Here is a 21,735-nt window from a genome sequence, read left to right as displayed (position 1 = left end):
AACAAGCCTCTGCCAACTTTGCTAGGTTGAGAGGAGGACCACACTGTCTTCCCCTTGGATATTGCACAAAGGGATGAAGGGAAAAACAGTCAAAACATAAATGTGGGGTGTTGAAGTCATATTTCTCACCCAAGTTTGATGGTTCCTTATTGAACTGAATTCTCATGCTGGTCTGATGCTTTAGTAAACGAGTGCTGATGAGTTATTAAGCATGGTTAATGCAATGCCCAGTGATGCTCCTGAGATCATCTGGTTGGGCCCAGCCTCTGCATGGCACAAGCCATAGAACTGCCCGTCATGGCTCCAGCATCCCCTTGACATTGTGCTCTGGGTTGGGGTTGGAATAGATGTAGCCCTGATAAACGAGGGTGAATGAAAGTCGTCTCAAACGTGGGATCGTGGGAGGCTTCTCCTGTGCATCCTGTCTTGTGTTTTAAGTTTTATCATCTATACTAAAAAGGGGAGGCAGGTTTTTAGGGATACACCATACTTAAGCTCATGAGCCCTTGGCTTGATCTCTTTGTATCTCAACCCTTTTCACCTCTAAAGATGTACGTGTTCCAGTCCTCTGGGCTTGCCAACTGTCCTGAAATTCATTTATATAGAGATGTGGGAGGCTGTAGGTGTCTTCTAAACAATTTATATGACAAATAAAGCAAAGTCTCTTGTGGTTTTGCTTCAGACTTGGTGTAAACTGTCTGTCAGCATCCCTGCCTGGTGTTCCTCTTGTCTTTGTGATAGCCACCCTCTGTCTCGCTGCCTCTGCAGGTGATGTGGCTGCCGGACGCGGAGCGGCAGCTGGTCAGACAGATTGCTCCGGGATTCCAGCAGACTTCTGGCCTCAAGCTGGACGCAGAACGCATGAGAGAGAAAGGCATCGTGAGGCTCAACCTGCGCTACACCAAGGTCACGAATGAGGATGTCAGGTACGGTCCTCCATTTGGATGTGGTGACGGCCCATTTGCTCCACAATGGGTGTCCACAGCTCCTTTCTAACATCATGCCCTGCATGCATCCCTGGCCCCGCAGCATCTTTCTTGGTAATTCCAGGTCTTGTCTGCATACAGGTATCGTTTCAGATGGACTTGCTGTTAAAAACTTGAGCTGTGCAAGCTTGTCCGTACCCATTAACCACAAACCAGTCTGTTCCCAGGATCGCACAGCTGACTCATGATGATCAAGTGCACAATGATCCTTTCTGAAATACAAATACATGAACAGTCTGATTCTTATTCCACTGTCATCCCTGGGGAAAAGTGAAGGTGTTCACTTCATTTTCATCCTCATTAGTAGCTGCCCTTTGCTTCTGTGAATCTGCTCCAGAGCTGCTATGACAGAATTTTTGATTAGCCCAAAGTCTAAACTTGCTTTTAGAAACTTCTTTTTGCAGAGAATTCACCTGATTTGTTATTGTCTTTTGTCACCTATTTAGACTGGTCAATTCTCTTCTTTAATGAGACCGGTACAGAATGTGCAGCCTTCTTCTTGAGTATGTATCTGAGGCATGTAATTTTAGCTCGTGGCTTGGTCCTTTTCCAAGGAAAGGGTAGGTTGTCTCTAGTAGAGCTTTTTTTTTTCTTCTTTTTTTTTTTGAGTTTGAATTTATTTCACAAAGAAATATTTGAAAAATGAAGCATTTTCAGAAGAAAAAAGTATTTTTAAAGGAGTTGTCTTATTATATGTTAGGTGCTGGGAGTAGGGAGGAAGAATTGAGCCTGCAGCTCTTTGAGAGTGGACCTATTTAGTGTAATCTTTCTGTGACTGCCAGCACTTGGTCTGTTTGACCTTAAAATCAAGTCTGTGTTTTACCTTCAGGTTAATTCCTGCCTCTTTTCCCCAACTTGTTCGCTCCTTTTCATGGAGAGGACCATATGCCAACTCTCATCTTTCCCACCTCATAAATCCCAATCTCTCATCAATCCTGCCTCTGATGTCTCCAAAATCAGACCTGCCACCTGAGTGTTTCTGGAACCCTAAAAGCTTTGTGGTGCCTGGTCAGACACCGCTGCAGTCCTGCAGTGCAAGCTGAGTAGGTTCAAAAAGCCCTGGTGTAGAACAGTCCTCTCAACTCAACGTCACTGTGACCACACTTGAGACTTCCCTAGCCTTTCAGAGCACACGAGCTTTGCTTTGTCCACATCCTGTACAGCTGCTTTCCTCCTCAAAGTGCTTTGGTAGTTATTAAATTGTAAAAGTTAATCTCTGTGCTCTCTATGCCAGGGAGACTAGTGATGTTTCTGCTTTGTGGATAAAGAAACATAACAATTTATGCAAATTTCAGGGGTAGAAGGAATCCGATATTAGCTCTTGTTTCACTGCTGACAGCTCCTGTGCCCCAGCTTTAAGTTTTTAACCTCTTACACAAAATGACCTCTGGAGACTGGAAGCTGTAACCTCGTAACTGTCCCCAAAACAAGGGCATAGGAGCTGTAGGAATTGATGTTGCAAACCCAGTCAGTTTTTAATTAAGTAGATTGCCTACGAAGCGTGACAGGCATCTGAGCCAGATGTTAATTGTACATCAACATGATGAGGTGGTGGTTAGAGAAACATGGTGTATCCATCTTTCACGAGGATGTGTCTGAAACGGGCTGTGGCCTTGGGCAGATAGTGTCTGTGGCCTTGGGCAGAGGATAAGAAAGCTTTCAAGTTCAAACCACTCGACTGCAATGCCCTTGGGTTGCTTATGAGGCGACTGTGCCCTATTAAAAACCTATTTCATGCAATTCAAACCCAATAAATCTGGATTTCAGCAGAGCAGCTGATGTGGGAACTCTCCTCTTTGAGCTGAGGGTCTGATGCTCGCAAGACTCAGCCCTTGCCCCATCTGTCTTCTGGCAGGGACTACACCATGGCGAACCTGAGTGTGAATCTCTACACTGTGAACGAGCCCTGGCTGTACTCCATCCTGTGGTGCACTGGTGTCCAGTCGGTCACCTCCGACAGCTCCCACGTCCTTCGCAAGGTGCCTTTTCCCATCTGGCTGATGGTAAGCACGAAGGCCAGGAAGGTGCTGGGAGCCTCTGGAGGGAGGGGGCACCGTGGAGGGGTGGCCATTAAACATGTCATCCATACAGCTGGGGGGTTTCTCCAAGAAGGTTTGGTTGGGTTCAACGTGCTGGTGAGGTTTTTCACCCTCTGTATTCCTGAACCCTGTAATGGGAAAGGATTAAAGCACCTCTTGCACAAACCCTTCCTTCAGGTGGCCTTGCTTCTCCCCTTGCAGGGTTTGGGGTCCTTGGAGAGCACAACACATGTCCTGTTTAATCCATCCAACTTTTCCATTTTCCTCCAATGGAAAAACACCTTTCCAGACCTGCTGCTAGAGTTGCAGAAGAAGCAGCAAACGTGACTATGTGTTTTAGGCAAGCTGCAGAACTAGGTTTTTCACTGCTTTTAATACCAGACGTGGACAGGTTTACCTCTGGCTATTGCCAGACTAGGCACCCAGAGACCTTATCCCTCACGTAGCCAGCAAACCCTCTGAAATCTCTGCCAGCACTTTGGGTGTCTGAACTAAACAGAAATATTTGTGCTGGAGCAGAGGGAAAATAGCTGCATCAAAACATTCCCAAAGCAAGAGCTTAGCTATGGAGGCATACATGCATGCGATGGGGCTCTTTCTTTTTGATAACAGATCCTGATGGGGGTAGGACAGGAGGCAGCTGTTTTGCCTGCTGTTCTGGCAGATCCCTTGGGAAAAGGGAGGTAAGATGGCACAAGGAGAAGTTAACAGGCTTTAGTGAGTTATCCACATCTTTAGTGGGAGGTAGGACCTTAAGACTCTGAACATCTGTGCACAACATCCTTGGCCTTAGTTTAACCCACTGCTTGTGTCTGACTACGCAAATTCACACTGGTGTTCGCTGGAAAATTGAAAATGGTCACCAGTCTAAGGCTGTTGGCAGAAGAGGTTATCATTGTCTGAATTCTGCTGCGGCAAACATCTGTCCTCTGCTACAGCTGGCAGGAGCTGTGAGCACATCACTGGCAGCTTTTTGCTGCAAAAGCCTCATTGTCAGTGATGAAACGCAGCTGGTAGCTGGAGCCCTCCTCAAAGGGCTCTTCCATCTGCTGGATTTCCAAGTGAGCCCTCTGCTGTGAGCGCATACCCCTGTATCATCTGACATGCTGTAGAGGAGGGGTTTGAAAGGCTCGAGCCTGGGATTCAGACCCCAGCTTGATGTTCTTAAAGTGGGTGCCCAGTAGGGTGGCACTCCCTGCTTTTTTGGGATTCTCCCTCAGATTTGAGCTGCCCTCTGGTTGGTTACATTGAATTGATGACGATTTTGAAGGGTTGCAAATGGGAGGGTTTCAGGAATAGGACTTAAGCTGAGTAAAGATTATTTAAAAAAATTGAATATATCGACCCCAAAGGAAGAGCCCTGCCCCAAAATTGGCAATTGTGGGTGACACAGAAAATTCCTGAGCAGATTTTAGTGTGGATGAGGCAGCACAATCAGTTGTCTCTGCATGATAGATGTTTGCTGGCCTATGCTCCCTTCTCTGAAGAGCTGAGAGCGTGTCTTGAGTGCGTGACTTTAAATAATAAAAGTAAGTAAATTAAAAAAAAAAACACACCACTTTCCTCTTTTTGACCACATCGAAATTCCAGTTTCTCTGCTCATAAAACCTTGTTTTGGTACCAAACCCTGTTAGCTGTGAGCCTTCTGCAGGACTTCACAGGTATTGCAGATTTTTTTTTATTTTTTAAATCATCAACATAGGGTGCTAGAGTTTGCCCAGAAAGTCAAGTCTACACATGGCTTGGGATATATCATCCAACCTTTGACCCGCAAAAGAACCTGCTATTTGTGTCGTCAGTCATGCAATGCTGTCGCTTGGATAAATTAAAAATTTAGATGTGTAGGTTTTCTTCTAACCTATACGACTCTTGAGTTTTCCTTCAAAACAATTATAATGGCATTCTTCTGCCAAGAAAATGTGAAATATCAATTTTGCATCTGTTGTTTTAACAGATGCAGCAAATGTAACATTAGACAGATCTTCGTGCAATGTCTACACCATGCCAAATGTCACCTTTCTGTAATTAAGCTGGGTAACACAAGGATTAAATCTCTATCAGAGGCATTGGCTAATTAAAGCATTGCCCTGCTAGCTCTGTAGTACATTTTCCCAGGGTTACGTGAGACACACACAGAGGTAGTGACCACAAATCAAGTTGTTCTCTGCTGGGAGAAGGAGGCAGCAGAACTGATGGCTCCCAACTGGTGTTGCCCATGTCACCCTACTGTTGCATGAGCTCCTCTTTTTGTATTATGTATTTTATTCCTCTGATGAAATATTACTTGTATGCACTAATGATGGTTGTGATGGATCCGTCTGGTAAGAAATCAGCATCCTGGTTGGGGCCGCGTTGTCCAGGCTTAGACTGGCAAGGCAGAATTTTGTTGGCTGTTGGTGGTGGCTTAGTGGGAAAAAAAGAAAATGGAGCCATTGCTCCCTGTGCCCTAAAGGACAGAAACTGAGAAGTGTATGCTGGTAGTACAGGGACTGTGCTAAACAGCTGACATTAGCACTCAGAATGGACCCTGAATCTCATGGGCAATGTGTATATTTTTGTTTTCCCACAGGCTTGTGTTTCCAAAAAGCCTCTTACCCCACCTAGGGGTACAGCTGAGATAGGAAACTCAACTCCAGCCCACAAAGCTCTGAGAAAACATCAGCACATGAAAAGAGGCAGAGATTAAAATTGTTCCTGTTTGCGGTTCTTCCTGATAACGTCACTTTGGGGGATAGGCTAACATTAGAAATGCCATAAACTTTGTGATTTATGCGTGACTCCTTCATCTCAACGCTTTTCTTTCTGCCCTGGTGGTAACTTTAGCAACGTGTGGTCTCCATGTGATTATGCAAAACTTTCAGATCTGCTCCTGTTTTTTGTCTTCCAGCCTCCAGACGAGTACCGCCTAATCTGGATCACTTCTGATCTCATTTCATTTATCATAATTGTAGGAGTTTTTATATTCCAGAAGTAAGTAGCATTGTTATGGCTCATCTCTTGTGTATTTATGGAGTGTGTTTTCATTGAGAGCGTGGGGTGGAGATGGAAGAGAGGGCTACAGTGCTCCTCAGGCACTTGGATTGCAAATGCAGGAAAAATGTTTATTGAAACTTCCTACAAAGAGTGCAAACAATAAGTCATTCCACTTCTGCGATGACATTGAATTGGATGAAGTCACTGTTTTTAAGAAGAGTGAGACATCTCACAATAGCAGTGACAGACTCCTCGCTCCTCTCATAAATGTGTGTGGTAGAGAAACCGTAAATGTTTTTGGGGAAATGGATTTAAATGCTTTAAAGAAAAAAGAGAATATTATGAGATTCCACAGTTTTTATAATGTGGGTTTTTTTAGATTTTCTTAATTTATTTGGTTTCCATTTGATGAAGAAATTGGAAACATTTTAAAGCAATGCATTAAGTGATGCAAAGCTGTTATGACTTAACAGATCAAGTCAGTTGCTTAGCTTGGTGCTTTGAGAAAATTTCCCCATTTTTCCAAACAAAATGGGGAGCAATGAGTGCATGGCAGAAGCCTCTAGTCAGTGCAGGTCATAGAAAACAAAATGTTTTCAGAGCACAAAGCCCAGGAGCAGGGCTAGCTAAGACACTGATAAGTCAGTAGGGAGATAAATCAACTTGCTAATGGCAGAGCTGGCCAAACTACCCTCCTCTTGATTATAAGGGAGGAAACCATGGTGTCCTCCCGGTGATGTGCCTTTTCTCCTAGGAGGCATTTTCGCTGTCAGTGATGACAGTGTAATAACCCTCTCTGGGAAAGCGTGAGCTCAGGAGGGGAGATGCACTCCCTCCGGCGACAACAGCAGCCTTCTCCTGGGAAAATGTGTCATTTTGAAATTGCACCCCTCTCTTCCCTCGGCTTTATAATCTCATCTGCTTTAGCATGCACAAACTACTGTCCTAGAGACATCAAGGGGCTTACGCTTTCCTTCCTTCTTGATCTCTGAAATGCCTTTGTGTCAGGAGTAGCAATTTCATTTCCTTCAGCCTCATGAGCTGGTGATTTTGCTGTCGCATCGTCCCAGATCATCTGCCTGCAGCAATCCCTTTCCCTCCCCAGGGCAGATAATTACCTGGGTAATTTTACCATGCTACAGCAGGCTATTGCTCCTGCCAGCACCTGCTATGGGTTTGACTTCAGGCCATATGTCGGCTCTGGTGATAATTGTCCCTCTAAATTCGTGACTTGCACGGTCCCAGACTAGTCACCGATTCCAGCACAGGAAGATAGAATGAGAAACAGATACAAAACTGTCCTCTTAGATTAGATTTACCAACACTTAATGAAACCAATGACCCAAATGAGATTTGCCAATGTGTTTATAATTTTGCTAAGAAGTCTGGTGATTCGAATTGTGGCCAATTAAACCTTTCCATCAGAAGGGCATTGTGGCTGTGTTGTCTGGAAGCTTGCTCTACCCCTTCAGATTCATCAGCTGGTTTAATGAGAGATTTCCCTACTCTTCAGGCCCTGTATTTCTCTGCCAGTTACAGAAAGACAGCGAGGAGTCTGGAGGCAGGGACTGACCTCTCTCAAGAGCAGAATTTAAAGGCCAAGGCAATAAGATACTTGAAGTCTTTTGCATCATCTTCCAAAGCTGGTTTTATCAGGCTTTCTGAATCAGACTCAGAAGGCCACAGCTGAAGAAATTACAGAGTCATACTGCTGAATGTAAGCTGCAGGTCCCAGAGCGGAGTGAAACGATGCATGCTTGGAGAGCAGAAGTCCCAGCTATATGGACACTGCAATATCTGGACTCTTCCTCTCTTCACAAATTGAACTCCTCCCAGCTTGGAGGTGGTTTGAAGGAGTAGGGTGAGAGGAAGCAGGGTAAGGGATGGAAGGATTAGGATGGCGAGTGTCAAATGTCTTCTGTTGGATCTCTGCCTTGGGACAACCCAACCCCAAGTCAGCAGAATGAGGGAGAAACTCTAGTTCCAGAAATTGCTTTTTCTACAGCAAGATTTGCTCTTTTGAGAGCTCCTGCTTTGTGCATCCCATCTAGGAGAGCCCCATCTCCCTGCTGTTCACGGTTTCACCACCACGCAGACAAATGGGTAGCAGCACGGAGGATATCTCAATACTAAGCTGCAGCAGAATTGCCCAGCTACCTGCTGACGTGGCTCAGCTCCAAGAAGCAGGGCTTGACGTTTGGCCTTCAATGTGTCATGGTGTGGTTTGGTTTGGTTTTCTGAAGCCCTTTTTTGGGGGGCAAAACGGAGCCACTTCCTTCACGCAAGGACGAGGGGGTGGGTGGGAACAGAGGCACCGCTTCGATGTGCTCGTCGTCTCTCCTCCGCATGGCTTCTCTCTCCTCCGTAGCCGCGGGTAGGGGTTGCTCCTGCTCTTCTGCTTCAGCTCTGGTGACCGGATCCTGGCAGCCTCTCCAGAGGGGGAAATACCGAGCGTGATGACTTATAACCGATCTTTTTTGCCTCTTTGCCTTGTTTATTTTCTTACTGCTCTGACTGTTGTGCATGTTCCTCCTCTTTCTCTCTGCTGCATTCTGGCATCTCACAGCTATCACATGATCAGGTAATTCTGGTGCTTTCTTCCTCTTTCTCTTTTTCATTCAACCTTCCTTTCTCTCTTTCTTTCTCCCTCTCTGCTATGGCTTCACTGCAGAAGGACAGTGCAGGACGCAGCTTTTTTGGGATGCTTTCAAACATCTGGCTTCAGAGGGGGACCACGAGGGTCTGAACTTTGCATGGTCCGTAGCCATGAGCACCACGGGAGCCTGATGCTGAAGTTGGTGGATGTTTTGAAGGCAATCTGACCTTTTGTTGCAGTGACCCAGGTCACTGCCTTTTAAAACAACCCTGATTCTGAACTCCTGCAGTGTGTTGAAATTGGGAAATTCCCAGTGGAGATAATGCTTTCGCCATGGAAATTATCTCACTGCAAAATATCTCCCTCCTTCCTGTATTTACCAGAGGTTTTTAAGACAAACCTCTTCTAAGTTGGCCAATTCTATAGAGGAAAAAGTAAAACATATAAAGTATCACTTCTACTGCCCTGGAAATGAATTAATAGGGCTAATATCTGACAAGATTTGGCTCAACAATTGCTGTACTCATTGGAGCTTGAGTCTCTTCCCAGTTACACCACTACGAAACTGGAAGAAATACAGTATGAAAATGAAAATTGTGCAGCAGCCAGGAATGGGATGAGCCTGGGATGTTGAAGTGCCATAAATTGGACAGCCAGATTTCTCCTTGCATTGGCTGTTTTCTCCCCTGTACTTTTTATCCCATTGGAGGGAAGTGCTGCCACCTTTCTGCAGTAAAGCCTTTACCACGTCTGTCCTCGGACCAAACTCTTCACGCGTTACCTTCCTTCTCCACTCCTTCCGCTTTGTGCCATGGGGTTGTATTTCTGAGGGCTGGCTACTCCCTAGGTGTGCTTAGCCCTCCCCTCTTTCCCTGCCCACCCACTGCCTTGGGATTTGGGGTCAGCCACCTGGAAGCATTGCCTGCTCCTTGAGGTACCTTGGACTTGCGGCGTTGCATCCTCGCATCACCTCCCCAAGACGGGACTGGTTGCGGGGCCAGGCTGAGCCCTCCAGCAGTGCAGTGAGGTTGGGTGTTTGCCTCCTGCCACCTCCCCATTGCTTTTTTCACAGGGGTAGGGAGAGGAGAGAGGCATGGAGGAGTGGGGCAGGCTTTAGAGAAGAGCTGTAGCAGGACGGGGATGTGTGGTTGTGGCTGGCTTGGCTCTTTGCTCGCTTCCATCTTACCACCTTGGTACCAATCAACTCTGTTTTCCTCCCAGTCTGCCCTTTCCCATCTCCTTTCCCTGCCATTTCTCCTCCAACCGAACGGCCCTGGTGGTGGCCCTAACACTGTGTATGCTGTCTCTGTGTTGTTGTCCCAGTATTTTTCAGTCTGTTCCCACCCCGTGTCCATCTGGTCTGCTTTGTTGCCAGCCTCCCAGAACAAGACCTCCCTGCAGTCTGGCTGGCACAACGAGCCCCTCTGTGGGCTGGCCTTTTTGCACACTGCTGTCCTAACTGTGGCCAATCACAACAGAGTCCAAGGGGGTAGGAGAGGTGTTATTTTCTATTAAACGAGCTTTCTGGCATCCCAAATCTACTGAGCAGAGCAGCAAGTGTTTCATATGGTGTAGCTGGAGTTGCACCGCGGTTAAATGCTGATGGCTTCTCTGCTAAGAGGGTGTTTAAAAATGGGGGTGGCTACTGAAAGCTTGGCTTACTGTTGTAGCTGCCAGCAGCCCCATGCAGAAGCTAAAAGAGTAATTGCATGAGCCTTGCAAATTTGGGCTGGTTTTGGTGTTGCACCTTGGGTGGGTCCCATTTGAAAACGCATCCCAGCTGTGAGCTGCTCCTCTTACCTAGCACTGAAATTCTCTCCTGGATGCCCAGGAAGTCCTGGCTGGATCTGCTGTCAGCCTCTACTAGCCCAGTAAAAGGCCCTCAGATTTTGGGAGCGAGAACTTGGAGGATGCCTGGGGTCCATCTGTTCCAGCTCAGGTTGCAAAGACGTTGCTCAGAGAAGTGGTGCAAGAGCTGTTGGAGAGCCTGAGTTGGGATATCCTGTTTGGGGCTAAGAGGGGACGGAAGATTTGTTGACAAAGCCTTGAGGTTATATAGCTGGAGAACTTCATTTGAAACCCTCTCCTAGCTCGTTGAAGCAGAGCAGTGCACTCCTGCGAGAGTCACAGGCCCCTCGTGCACCTTTTGCTGGCCTGGGTCTGACCACAGCCACCACGTGAGATGGGGAGCAGAGAGCAGTAGCTATTCCTCCTGGCAAGAGGTTTCAGAAAAGCCCTTGGTTCCTGCACCCCTTTGAGGCTGGGCTGTCTGGGCCCCAAAATGGCCCATGCCCTCCATGGGATGTTTAGGACCTGGGGACAAGAGGTTGCTGTGCCTCTTGGCTATGCAACGTATCAGGATTTTCATTGTTGGGCTGTTGTGGGCACAGAGACTTGGCAGCAATCCGTTTTGGTTTGATTATGGAATGTCTTATCCTGTGCGATCCTGTGCAGGTACTGATCTTAGGAGCTGCCTACATGGGAAACTAAGGGCAGAAATGATCATCTTCCAAGTTAGAGCAGCCCAGCTTAGATGACAAAGAATTTATTTTTTTTTTAATGCTTTAACGTCTTCTCCACTTCATGCTGCTTCTGTGTTGCTTCTGTCCATGGGCCTGTGCATGGTGCAGTGTTGCCATCCCATCTCCTCTCTGTAGCAGAGCAGCCACCTTCATCTGTACCTCAGTTATAGCCCGACAGTGTTGTCTTACCTGCTGGGATTTGGGAAAAGGATGGAAACCAGGTGGAATCAGCACCAGCTAGGTTTGGAAGAGCTGCAGAACCTCATCTGTGGGTGTTGCTTTGTCAGGCTGATGCTGTGGGCCCAGGCTGGAGATTTGGGGGCTGCTCCTCAGGTTTTCTGCCCCTGGGATGGGGAGGGTGTTAGGCATTTAAGAGAAGGCAGCCAGCACCCCAAACCAGAAAAATCACCTTCTCCTGTGTGGGTAAGCCACTAGATGGTGCCAGAAGATCAGAAACCCCATAAACCACTGTAAGTCTCTGCTGTTTTTCCATCAAATAGCTTGTTACGTCCCTGGCTCTGGCAGGGGGAATGGGAATAACTGAAAGCCCTCCTCTGTGGGCAGGAGATAGGAAGAGTTGGTGGGTTTGGGGCCACGAAAGCCCACCAAGCCCTGCTTTTCCCCTATTTGCAATAGCCTGCCTTTCTCTCTTAACGCCAGCAGCTCTGCAGCTGAGGTTCTGTGATCCAGGGAAGCTCCCAGGATGAAAAGGAGCTTTAAAAGGAAAATCCTATGACTTGGCCTTGCTGCTATGGCTTACTACTAACATCAGTCAGTTTATTTATATGCATTCAGTAATTAGAATAAAAGCCTGGCTGACTTTAATGGGGAGCCAGGTTCCCATCAGCCTCATCGTATTCATATGGTGAAGTTTTGTTTTAAAAAAGTCTGCATTTTGGATAGAAGCATGTAAGCAAAGACCTGGCATTTGGGGAGGCAAGTGCTCTGGGAGAAATTATGATCAGGGGCATCGTATGTGACAGTTACCCGTGCTGAGACTGCTTTGAGTTCCCTTCAGAGCATCTCGTGGTGATGTCTTTGCATGTCTCAGGCTTGAGACCTTTATTTGCCTTTGAGCTCTCTTCTCCTACAAGCATGAGTGTGCCATGTAGTGAAGAAAAGCTTCTGGTTTCTTTACTTGGCTTGGTCTCTGTTCTCTGTTTCTAACCCTAAGAATCAAAATAGTTCACCTCTACAGGGCAGTTGGGTAGCTGGTGAAATTAATGGAATTAGGATGCTCAAAGCGGTTAGAGATGACCATTTTTTATGTCTGTACCCTCCTTGAGATAACACACTCATCTCCAAACATCCTCCTATCATGTGGGGTTGTGTAGGCACCAGGGCAGGAAGGCGTGAGGGTCTCTGGGACTTGGTCTCCCCGGTGTTGGTGGCCACTTGCTTGGAGGACGCTCTTGGGGCTGAGGACTCCAGCCCCTGATAACCCTTTCTTCTCTTGCAGGTGGCGTTTAGGAAGCATCAGGACCTACAACCCGGAGCAGATCATGCTCAGTGCTGCCGTCCGCCGGTCCAGCCGGGATGTCAAGATCATGAAGGAGAAGCTGATCTTCTCGGGTATGAATGGGGCTGGTCAGTCGAAGCTATTTGCTCCGTCCTACAGCTGCCACCCTACTGTTGGAGGAGAGATGGTTTTCTATATGGGTGTCATCTCCCACAGCTGGGATGGGGCAGCTGGACCGCCCCAGCTGCACTGTACCACTTGTGGGATGTGGTCCTGGCTCACCCATCCCAAAATGGTCCAGGCCTGACCACTGATTTACTCATAAATCCTGCATTTAACTTCTCAATCTGTGCTATGCAGCTGTCTTAAGCTGTCTCACATCTCCTCTCTTAATTGCCAACAGTGTCAAAACTGTAAATGAAAATAGTGCTGTGAGTTGCTGCAGATAATAGTGACGAGTTTGAGCTAGACCTGGATCCTTGTCATCCTCCCAGCCTTTCTGTGTTAGTATGTGCTGGCTTCCTCTCAATGATCCAGCCTCCAACAAAGATCTCAGAAATGTGTACGAAGAAAGAAACATTTAGCTTTAAAAGATTAAAGTTGGCACGTGAAGCTGGAGAGCTCACATTTGAAGGGATGTGAATGTAAATCTCCCCTGGAGCTCTGTTGTTGGTTTTCTTTCCTCGTATCAGGGGCTAGAGACCTTCAGCAGGGATGAGGGTTTATTGTCCTGGACACATACACACAGCCAAAGAGATAACTCTTGCTTCAAAGAGCTTATTGTGGGCAAGGCAAGCCTGATTCTGCCCTCTAGAAACAGTCAAAATGGGGAATAAATCCGGGGAAACCAGAGTGAGAAAGCAGTTGGTATAGCAAAATTAACCCTTCCCACTGTTTTCTAGACATAAAATGTCTTCGACACAAACCACCCTGTGAGGCAGGGGATGTATGTTAAGGATTTGTGCCTCTGAAACAAACGGTTTTGCACAGGGTTGGTGTTTACCTATTAGAACATTGGTGGGTGCACGGTTTTCCCAGTGAAACCAGTGACTACTGGAGTATCCCCAGTTCTAGAAGAGTAACTGGGGTAGGGATTAAGTTCAGGTATCTTGCATCCTTGTCTCCGAAGGCAAGTAATTCAGTCTGTGGCATAACATTATATGTATGGGGTGGTCCAGTTTTGTCTCTGATAGTGACAGGACACTCAGGGTCTGAAATTTAGAGGTGAGCTCCAGTTTGGAGGCAGATCCTGTTCACAACTGGTTTAAAATGGTGGCAGTGTCACTAAAGCCAGGGATGAAATCCCTGTAGGATCAGACAGACCTCACGTGCTGGCAGCTCGATGCCTGTTCCCTCATCCACAAGGTTTCTCCTGGGTCTTTGCGCCCCTGTGACGATGCCCTCCCCTTCTTTACCCTCCCCAGAGATCAACAGCGGCGTGGAGACCACGGACGAGCTGTCCCTCTGCTCCGAGAACGGCTACGCCAACGAGATGGTCACCCCCACGGATCATCGGGACACCAAGCTGCGGATGAACTGAGGGGCTTCCAGCCCAAGCCCACGTGTGGCCAACCCCGCGTTCGCTCCGGCAACGAGAGCCGTGCTCTCCTGCTTGCCATGGGACGGGAGCCTTTGAAGGAACTGCTGGCTGGGCAGCTCACCCCTTCCCGTTCCACCATCAGTGGCTGCTCCACCTCCCTGGTTGTGAGGTTGGGGGGCTTTTTTTTTTTGTAAATATGTAAAAAAACAACAAAAAAAATCTGAATTTTGTCTTTTTTTGTGTAATTTTTCCAGGGCATGAGTGGAAATACCATGGTAATTAAATCCTCTACCCTTATGGCTGAAGTTATTTGAATTTTGGTGTGACAGCCTCAGTCCCGGGGGGGGTGCTGGGACAGCTCTCCCCACCCTGCTCCATTCCTTCCCTCGGTGCAGCGACGGTGTAGCTGAATTGTATAAACCGTATGTTGTGAAGTTCTTGTGAAATGTCACTTTTGTTCTGTTTTCCTTGTTTTTTTTTTTTGTTTTTTTTTTTTTTGTTTGTTCCCCTCCCTCTCCCCCTTCCTGGGCAATGAAGTTTTAGCTCTAATTTAACTGTTTGGAGGAGAGAAGCTTTCCTGGGAGAGGAGACTGCTCTTCCCTGCTGAAGCTCAGAGCCAGGGAAGGAGTTACACTGGCTCAGTCACTTGGGCACCTTCTCCCTGTCCTGTTCCCGTTCCCCAAACCTGGATGTTCACGAAGAATGGCCTTCTTGAGATGTTCTGCTGTAGTCTGAAGGCAAACCCTGTGTGGTAGCTGAAGCTTGGCCTCTGCTGGCAGCAATGTTTTGATTTTGTCCTTGTTCTTTCTATCTTCTTCATGAATTGGGCTCTGTTGGCAGCCCAGATGGCTTGCAAAAAGCAACGCCACGGGCACCATCTCTGCTCACGTTTGGCTAAAGTGCCTGCCACTCCAAGTGGTGTCTGCAGTTGCTCCTTGCTTCGCCGTGCAGGAAGAAGGGGCGGTGGTGCAGTGTCAGCCCCTCTGCGCCAAGCAGATGCCCGTGCATGGAGTTGTAAATAGTCCGGAAGACAAAGCAGCCCAGGAGAGTAATTTATTCCTGCAAGGAGACTTTTTCTCCTTGCTTCGAAAGCTGCATGTTGGTGTCCTCCAAAGGAGTGGCATTTTTTTTGCAGCAGATGCTGAAAAGCTCACAACAGCGAGAGCTCTCAGCAGCGTGTTTCCAATACAAAAGGCTTTAAACCAAAATCCTAGATGAGAGATTTAAAAATATAAAAGCTCAGAAACCAAGTAGATGGCAGTTACATTTCATCCTCTCCCTGAAACAGCCTGCAGCCAGCCCAAGGGCAGGCTCAGCTTGCTAGAGGAGCCTGGTTTTGGGTCACTGCTGTTCGCACGGAGCTGGTTCCCAAGGCAGCTGAAGCCAGCCCGAAGGCTGCCGGCGATGTGAATGGGGCTTGGCTCCGTCCCCGCAGCCTTCTGCTGCTGGGTCGCTCCCTTCCTCGCTGGATCTCGGTCGACACAACGTGCAAAGTGGGAAATCCCATTGAGCACGAGCTTCCTTTGAAGCCCTGAAAATGCCAGGACCATGAAAGTCGTTTCCCGTGGAGGGGATGGGAGCCAAAGCTCAGTCTTTGGGCTCTGGCTGAGCCAGGCTGCAAAGCCCTTGAGCTGCTGGGAGAAGTCCCCTTGCAGAAAAGAAGGGAGGTTTGGGGATGCTGATGTGCATCACGTTCGACACCTAAAGCCAACGGAAAAGCCGGAAACAAGCCCCAATAAACAGCTTCGAGCAGCTTGTTCTTGTTCTGGCAGTACTGAATTGCTCTTTTTTATTAGTTTCCTGAAGTAGTGTTCTGAAGCACCAAAGTTTTGGGTTCGGTGCATAAGAATTGGGGATGAAAGTGGCAATCTTAGCTGTAGAAAAGAAAAGAAGGCATGTCAAAGTAACATAAGAAAATACCCCTATAACGCAAGTAAAATCTGAATTGTGCTGCTTAGGAGATGCCTACTAAAGCGTCACAAATTGAGTTTAATTTATTTGCATCTACCCTGTTTTTCTTATGAGTGTAGGTGGAACAAGCCCCTGGTCCATGCGCCCTCTTACCTTCCCCAAATACTCTTCTTCTATATGGTACTCTCTCGAGTCTGTGAAACATAGTATTTTTTTTTCCTCCAGAATTGCAAATTTTGGTGGATTTGAAGGCTTTTGAGAACAACGTTGCTTATCCCTTTAATGCGGTTGTTGTATTGAAACATTCCCAGTGGATTGTCATTGCCAAGTGAGAGATGTTAAATCTCGGCACCTGTCGATAATCACCTGCATGTTCTGTTTTTATCCTTGGAGATGACTTTATTGAAAGGTGAAGTGCTTAAAAAGCTTGGAAGTGTTAAAAAGCAATCCAGCAAAGAGTAGTTGTTTCCACAATTCATTTTTTTTATGATGAGACCCGAACCTTATGCGTGATGCACTGACTGTTACCGTTATCGTCCTGAAGATTTGCTACTTTTTTTTTTTTTTTAAGATGATACTTTTTTGATGAAAATAGAGCTAGACCAAAATGAACTCTGTGATCCTCTGTGAAATAAACTGTCAGTATTCCCCTGCCAGTCTGTGGTGCTGTCGTGTGTTCTGCAAAATGGTGGTGCCTTGCTCTTCTTGCATTGATCTTCTTGGTAGTTCTGCATTTTCATGCCTGGCGGGGGGGAACCTTGTGGTCTGAGCAGGGTGAGAGTTGGAGACCCATCCTTCTTGAGATCAGTTGTGCTGCTATCCTCTCTTCTATCCAGATTTTATAAGACAGGCAGCTGATAAGCAGGCAAGTGGAGAAGAAGTGACTCTGCAGGCCTGAAACTTGAATGATAGCTGGAATAACTGCTTGATGCTTGTGGCTGCATGGGGACAATGATGCGCCCATATAAGAGATCTGGCCGCAGTTTTCAGCCAAACAAACGGGAAGCAATTTATTTCTAACAAACTTTATGCAAGTCATCGCCCCAGGGTGCTGTGAAGGCCAAAAACCAAGAGCACGTTCAAAGAGGAGTAAATGGCTCGTACATCCATTAGCACTTCTTAAACACAGCAGTCCGGATGCAAGATCCAGCTTGAGAAGTCCCTGAGCAGTTGTTTGCTAAATGCGTATGTTAAGGGAAAGGCTTGCTTTGTGCTTGCTCTACTTCTTATTCCTAACCCCCGGATCTGCTCCCAGCTGCAAACGGCGGAGGGTGCTTTGGGTTAGGAGGGGATCTCGTCTGGGCCAGCCTGGGATTGTTCTTTGTTAAGCAGCTGTTTTCTCCAGGCCATGAATAGCTGCATTTAAAGGATAGATGAAAGGGATTAAAGTAAATACAACACTATCTCATTGGTTGGTGATGGGTAGGCAGTACTGTGTCAAGGATTTGACTGGCTCGGGGAATACCATTTGAGTGTTAAAAAGGAACTAGCCCCAGGGGACAGGGCATAAGCCAGGGTATATATATCAGGTGGGCTCCTGATATCCACATTATTGAATAATCCAAAATGGGGGGCTGTCGCTGCTGTACCCTGCGGAGAGATACTGAAACGCTGGAGGAAGAAAAATGAGAGTCGTGTACTCTGTTATTCAAACAAAAGAGCTGAGGATTGGTCGCTGGCTCTAAGCCCAAATGGCTTGGGACAGCCAACATTGTGCTATTTAACTCTTTCTTCCTAAAACTGCCCTCATTTGTAAGAGCTTAGTGGTACAGCTGGGATAGTTCTGAGAGCATCTGGGAACCGTTCCAGCACTTCACGTTTGCTGGTAGAGCTGTAGTCCTGGGGTCTGGGAGGTGATGCCCTTGTGACCATGCCCTAGGTCTACACAGATATCTGCCCTCAGAAGGACCTCTTCTATCTCTGTGAAAACCTTCATGTGATGCAGAGGCTCAGAGTTTGTGAGGTTCAAACTGGGTACAAAAAGCCCAGCTGTGATGTGAGCAGCTGCAGTGGCATGGGGCTGCAGTGGCAGAGGGTCTTCTTTCTTCTTTCTTCTTTCTTCTTTCTTCTTTCTTCTTTCTTCTTTCTTCTTTCTTCTTTCTTTCTTCTTTCTTCTTTCTTCTTTCTTCTTTCTTCTTTCTTCTTTCTTCTTTCTTCTTTCTTCTTTCTTCTTCTTTCTTCCCCTTTCTTTTTCTCTTTCTTTTTTTCTTCTCTTAAGCTACTTCTTTTTTTTCATCCCTCTTTTCCTCCTGAGCCCTCTTTCCTCTTCACTTACTGCTCTATAGGAGGGTACCTGTGTGGCTCCCTCCTGCTTTCTCTCTTCTCCTGGATGATGGTGACTGCCCTTTGCCTCTGCTAACTGGCTGCGGGCAGGAAGGGAGGGTCCTGACTCTCTCCATGGCAAGCTGAAGCACACGGACAGCTGTCCTGGGTAGGATATATTTCATCCCTGGGGCATGCAATGGGGAGGTACAGACCGTGGTGTGATCAGGTCCTAGTGACTGCCGCCATCGAGATGTCTCACTGTGGTCTCCATTACCCGATTTATCCAAAATTATCTCCCACTTTTCCTCTTGCCTTTTCCACTCTTTTCTACTTGTTTTCGTCTTATCTTAGCTACATCCCTCCTCCTTCCTATTTCTTTCTTCCCCTGACACAGTCGCTCTGCTGCTCCTGCAGGAAGCTTTCACTCCACATTCACATGGAGCTTTTCACGAAGTTCCTGGCCCTACAAACTCTTTTTAATGCTCACAGCTTTGTGCCTAATGGCTTCTGTGGGCCACGTGCCACGGGTTGAGTGTTTTCAATGTGAAGAAGTGGCTTTACAGGGGAGTAGGACTCAGCTCACAGCCCCTGCACTTTCAGGCTACAGGGTGCTAGCCCCATGCTGTATGGCTGCACAACACTGGCAGCTTTATAACCTCACTGAAGGGTATCCAAACCCCAAGAGATCTGTTTTTGGTGCCCCACAGGGCAGGGTCAGTGCCTGTGCATCCTGATGACCCAGATCCCAACCATCTTTAGCTGGATGTGGCCCAGCAGAGCCAACTCGATCGTGGTGGAAGGTCCTAAGAGCAAAAATTCCCCAACCTTTCCAGCCCACAGCACAGGCTGGAAACCACAATCCTTTCCAGGTTGCTGCTAATTCATATGCAAATGCTGGGAGTGAGCAGGATGCCAGCTTGCATCCCAGCAAAGGGAGAGGAGTAGAAGGGATCCAGCCAGAACACGTGGTGGTGGTGCTCCAGGGAAAGGTGATTTTACTGGGATATCAACATGCAGGGTGTGGTGGTTATTAATATTTCCTTTGTGTTTAGTATGAAATAATGCAGGTTGTTCAAAGTGATGCTGGACATGGGAGGGAAGGCAGCCTGCAGGCTGCTGGTTACTTCATGGTGCAAAAATTGGGCTCCCCAGGGCTGCTTTGCTCCCTGCTGTGAGCGTTTACAAATTCAGCCAGCAACTGGGATTGAGGTGGAGGGGAGCATGCTGAAAGCCACTTGGGACAAGCCTCCCCTTCTGTCCTCATCGTCCTTACGGACCTAATTATCCCACATTAACGAAGGGCACTGCAGCTCCTCACTGCCCCAATCCGTTCCTGCTACAGGCGCCTTTTTTGCTCGCAGAGCCCTATTTTATTTATCAGCTTTAGTGTGGTTTGCAGAGAGCTGGAGTCTGCTCCAAATGAATCGTTCCACCTGGACCCCAATTTGCTCTCCAGATGGCTGGGCCCTCTGAAGCTGCCCTGGTGTGATATATTTTCCCTGAGCCTCCATGGGCTTTCCCTGGGTTTTGGCTCCTCCCTGGCTGCCTGTTATTGACAGCTGCATGGCTAATGCCCTGTAGCTCTCTGGCATGTCATTCGGGAGAAACAAAAGCAGATTTATCCCCCTCCTCTTTAGCAGCGAGGATAAAAGCAGGGCTTTTGTGCTTCCCCCAGCATTGCTGGAGAAGGGCTGAGCGCGCTTTGCGGAGGGGACCAGTCGCCACACCGAGCTCCGGTGTGGATGGGAGCTCTCCGAGAGGGAAGCTGAGGCTTCGCGAGGTCCCACCTGGAGGACACAACCTGTGGGCCAGGTAACGTTGGGCTTCCTAGGGAGCTTGCCCCAAAATACCTGGTGCTTACTGCTGGGCTGTGCTTGGACAGAGAGAGTGATGCGGAGAGGAGTGCACGTGGGCAGCGGGGGAACCCAGTCCCTCCTTGGAGATGGATTTGTATCGTGGGTAGACAGGAGGTCTGTGAGCTGGGGAAAGGAATTTGGATTAATCTGGGGTGGGGACTCGTCTCTTTGTAAGCTGCGAGAGACCTCAAGGGCTTGGAAGCTTGTACAGATCAGGGAAGAAGCCTTGACTAGCCCAGAAGCCTGGGATATAGATGCATTCATCTTTCTTGGCTGGAGCTGTGCGTGTCGGCAGAACACGGAGCTTGCTGTGCTGTCCAGAAAGCTGCCTTTGTTGTAACTTCTCTAAATCACTTTGAACCAACTAACAGCATTTCCCTTCTGTGCGGAGCTCTGAGCACCCACTGGTGCCATTTGGGATGTTTGGTGCCTTCACCCACTCCCCCAGGGTTTCTTAGATATTTATGCAGGGCTCGTCATGCTGCTTCATACCTCTTAGGGGTTCTGCAACACCCCATGGCAGGAGTAGAGATGTTTTTGTGTGTGTTTTTGCAGGCATGGAGGATATGATGACATTTTACCAGGGTAGTGGGGCAGGGATCCTCAGTACTGAGGCTGGGTTGTCCTACACGTGGTCACTCAGGTGCAGGTGAGGTGCAGATATAGGAAGAAAGATCACGGGCTCGAGTTAGCACAGGGATTTTGACTCATGAGAAGCTCAAGGTAATCTTCCTCAAGGGGTGTGATGCCTGCTGTCCTGCCGAGGACTGGGTGGATGCCACGGAGCTGTTGATGTCTGCCATCTTGTGACCCCATCTGGGGACCTGTGCTCCTGCCAGAGGCACGTGGTGAGATGCTCCAGAGCCTGGCTCAAGGGGTCAGGCACTTATGAGCAGAGCCTGAACCCCCCCCAAATGTGCTTTTTGCTGTTACAGAGCCTCAGAAAACCAATCTAAAACCTTCATGGCCATGATAGAAGCTGTGATAAAGAGTGCTTTGCTGGCTGCCCTTGCTGGTACCCATCTCAAAGGGCAAATCATAGAATCACAAAATAGCCTAAGTTGGAGAAGACCTGCAAGGACCATCGAGTCCAACTCCTGGCTCCACACAGGGCCACCCAAAACCCAGACTCTATATCTGAGAGCATTGGCCAAGTGTTCCTTGAGCTCTTGCAGCTCAATGCTGTGACCATGTCCCTGGGCAGCCTGTTCCAGTGCCTGACCACCTCTGGGTCCCTAACACCCAGCCTGAGCCTCCCCTGTCCCAGCTGTTAGTACAGTGTAGGTTGGGTAAGGTAACTGCCTTAGAAAAAAAACATCTCCTAAAACCAGAAAGTTTGTTCTACTGAGATAGTGTTGGGTTGGAAATAGCCTAGTGCCCACTGCTGCGTTGTGCTTGGAGGAAATGGTTATTGAGGATGAGCTATGCATGTGGGTAAAGGGGTGTAGTCCAACTAGATTTTGGCTGGAATCTGAACTTCCCCATGACACTGAGAAAGATGCAGAAACCGCAATGGTGTTGGACGTCATGGGCAGATATTTTAATGAGCACACTGTTCTCTTGCCTTCTTCGCTGCTTCTCAATCAGG

At 47.8% G+C, this 21,735-nt stretch overlaps 1 protein-coding gene across 5 annotated transcripts in view; it reads left to right on the top strand.

Annotated features, from left to right (window-relative positions):
- Positions 1-14,412, top strand: part of GDPD5 (glycerophosphodiester phosphodiesterase domain containing 5) — a 160,914-nt gene extending 146,502 nt beyond the window's left edge. For all 5 annotated transcript variants that reach the window (XM_035560465.2, XM_035560469.2, XM_035560467.2 and 2 more), the window contains 5 exons: positions 769-926; positions 2,842-2,989; positions 5,913-5,995; positions 12,576-12,688; positions 14,000-14,412. In XM_035560465.2, coding sequence (XP_035416358.1) covers positions 769-926; positions 2,842-2,989; positions 5,913-5,995; positions 12,576-12,688; positions 14,000-14,115 — 618 coding nt within the window. In that variant the 3' untranslated portion in view covers positions 14,116-14,412. The remainder of the gene's footprint in view (positions 1-768; positions 927-2,841; positions 2,990-5,912; positions 5,996-12,575; positions 12,689-13,999) is intronic.
- Positions 14,413-21,735: the final 7,323 nt, after the last annotated feature.

This window comes from Cygnus atratus, chromosome 1, assembly GCF_013377495.2.
Source record: "Cygnus atratus isolate AKBS03 ecotype Queensland, Australia chromosome 1, CAtr_DNAZoo_HiC_assembly, whole genome shotgun sequence".
NCBI lineage: Eukaryota > Metazoa > Chordata > Aves > Anseriformes > Anatidae > Cygnus > Cygnus atratus.
The sequence above is the reverse complement of the archived record's forward strand: the minus strand, read 5'-3'. Positions and strand labels throughout refer to the sequence as shown.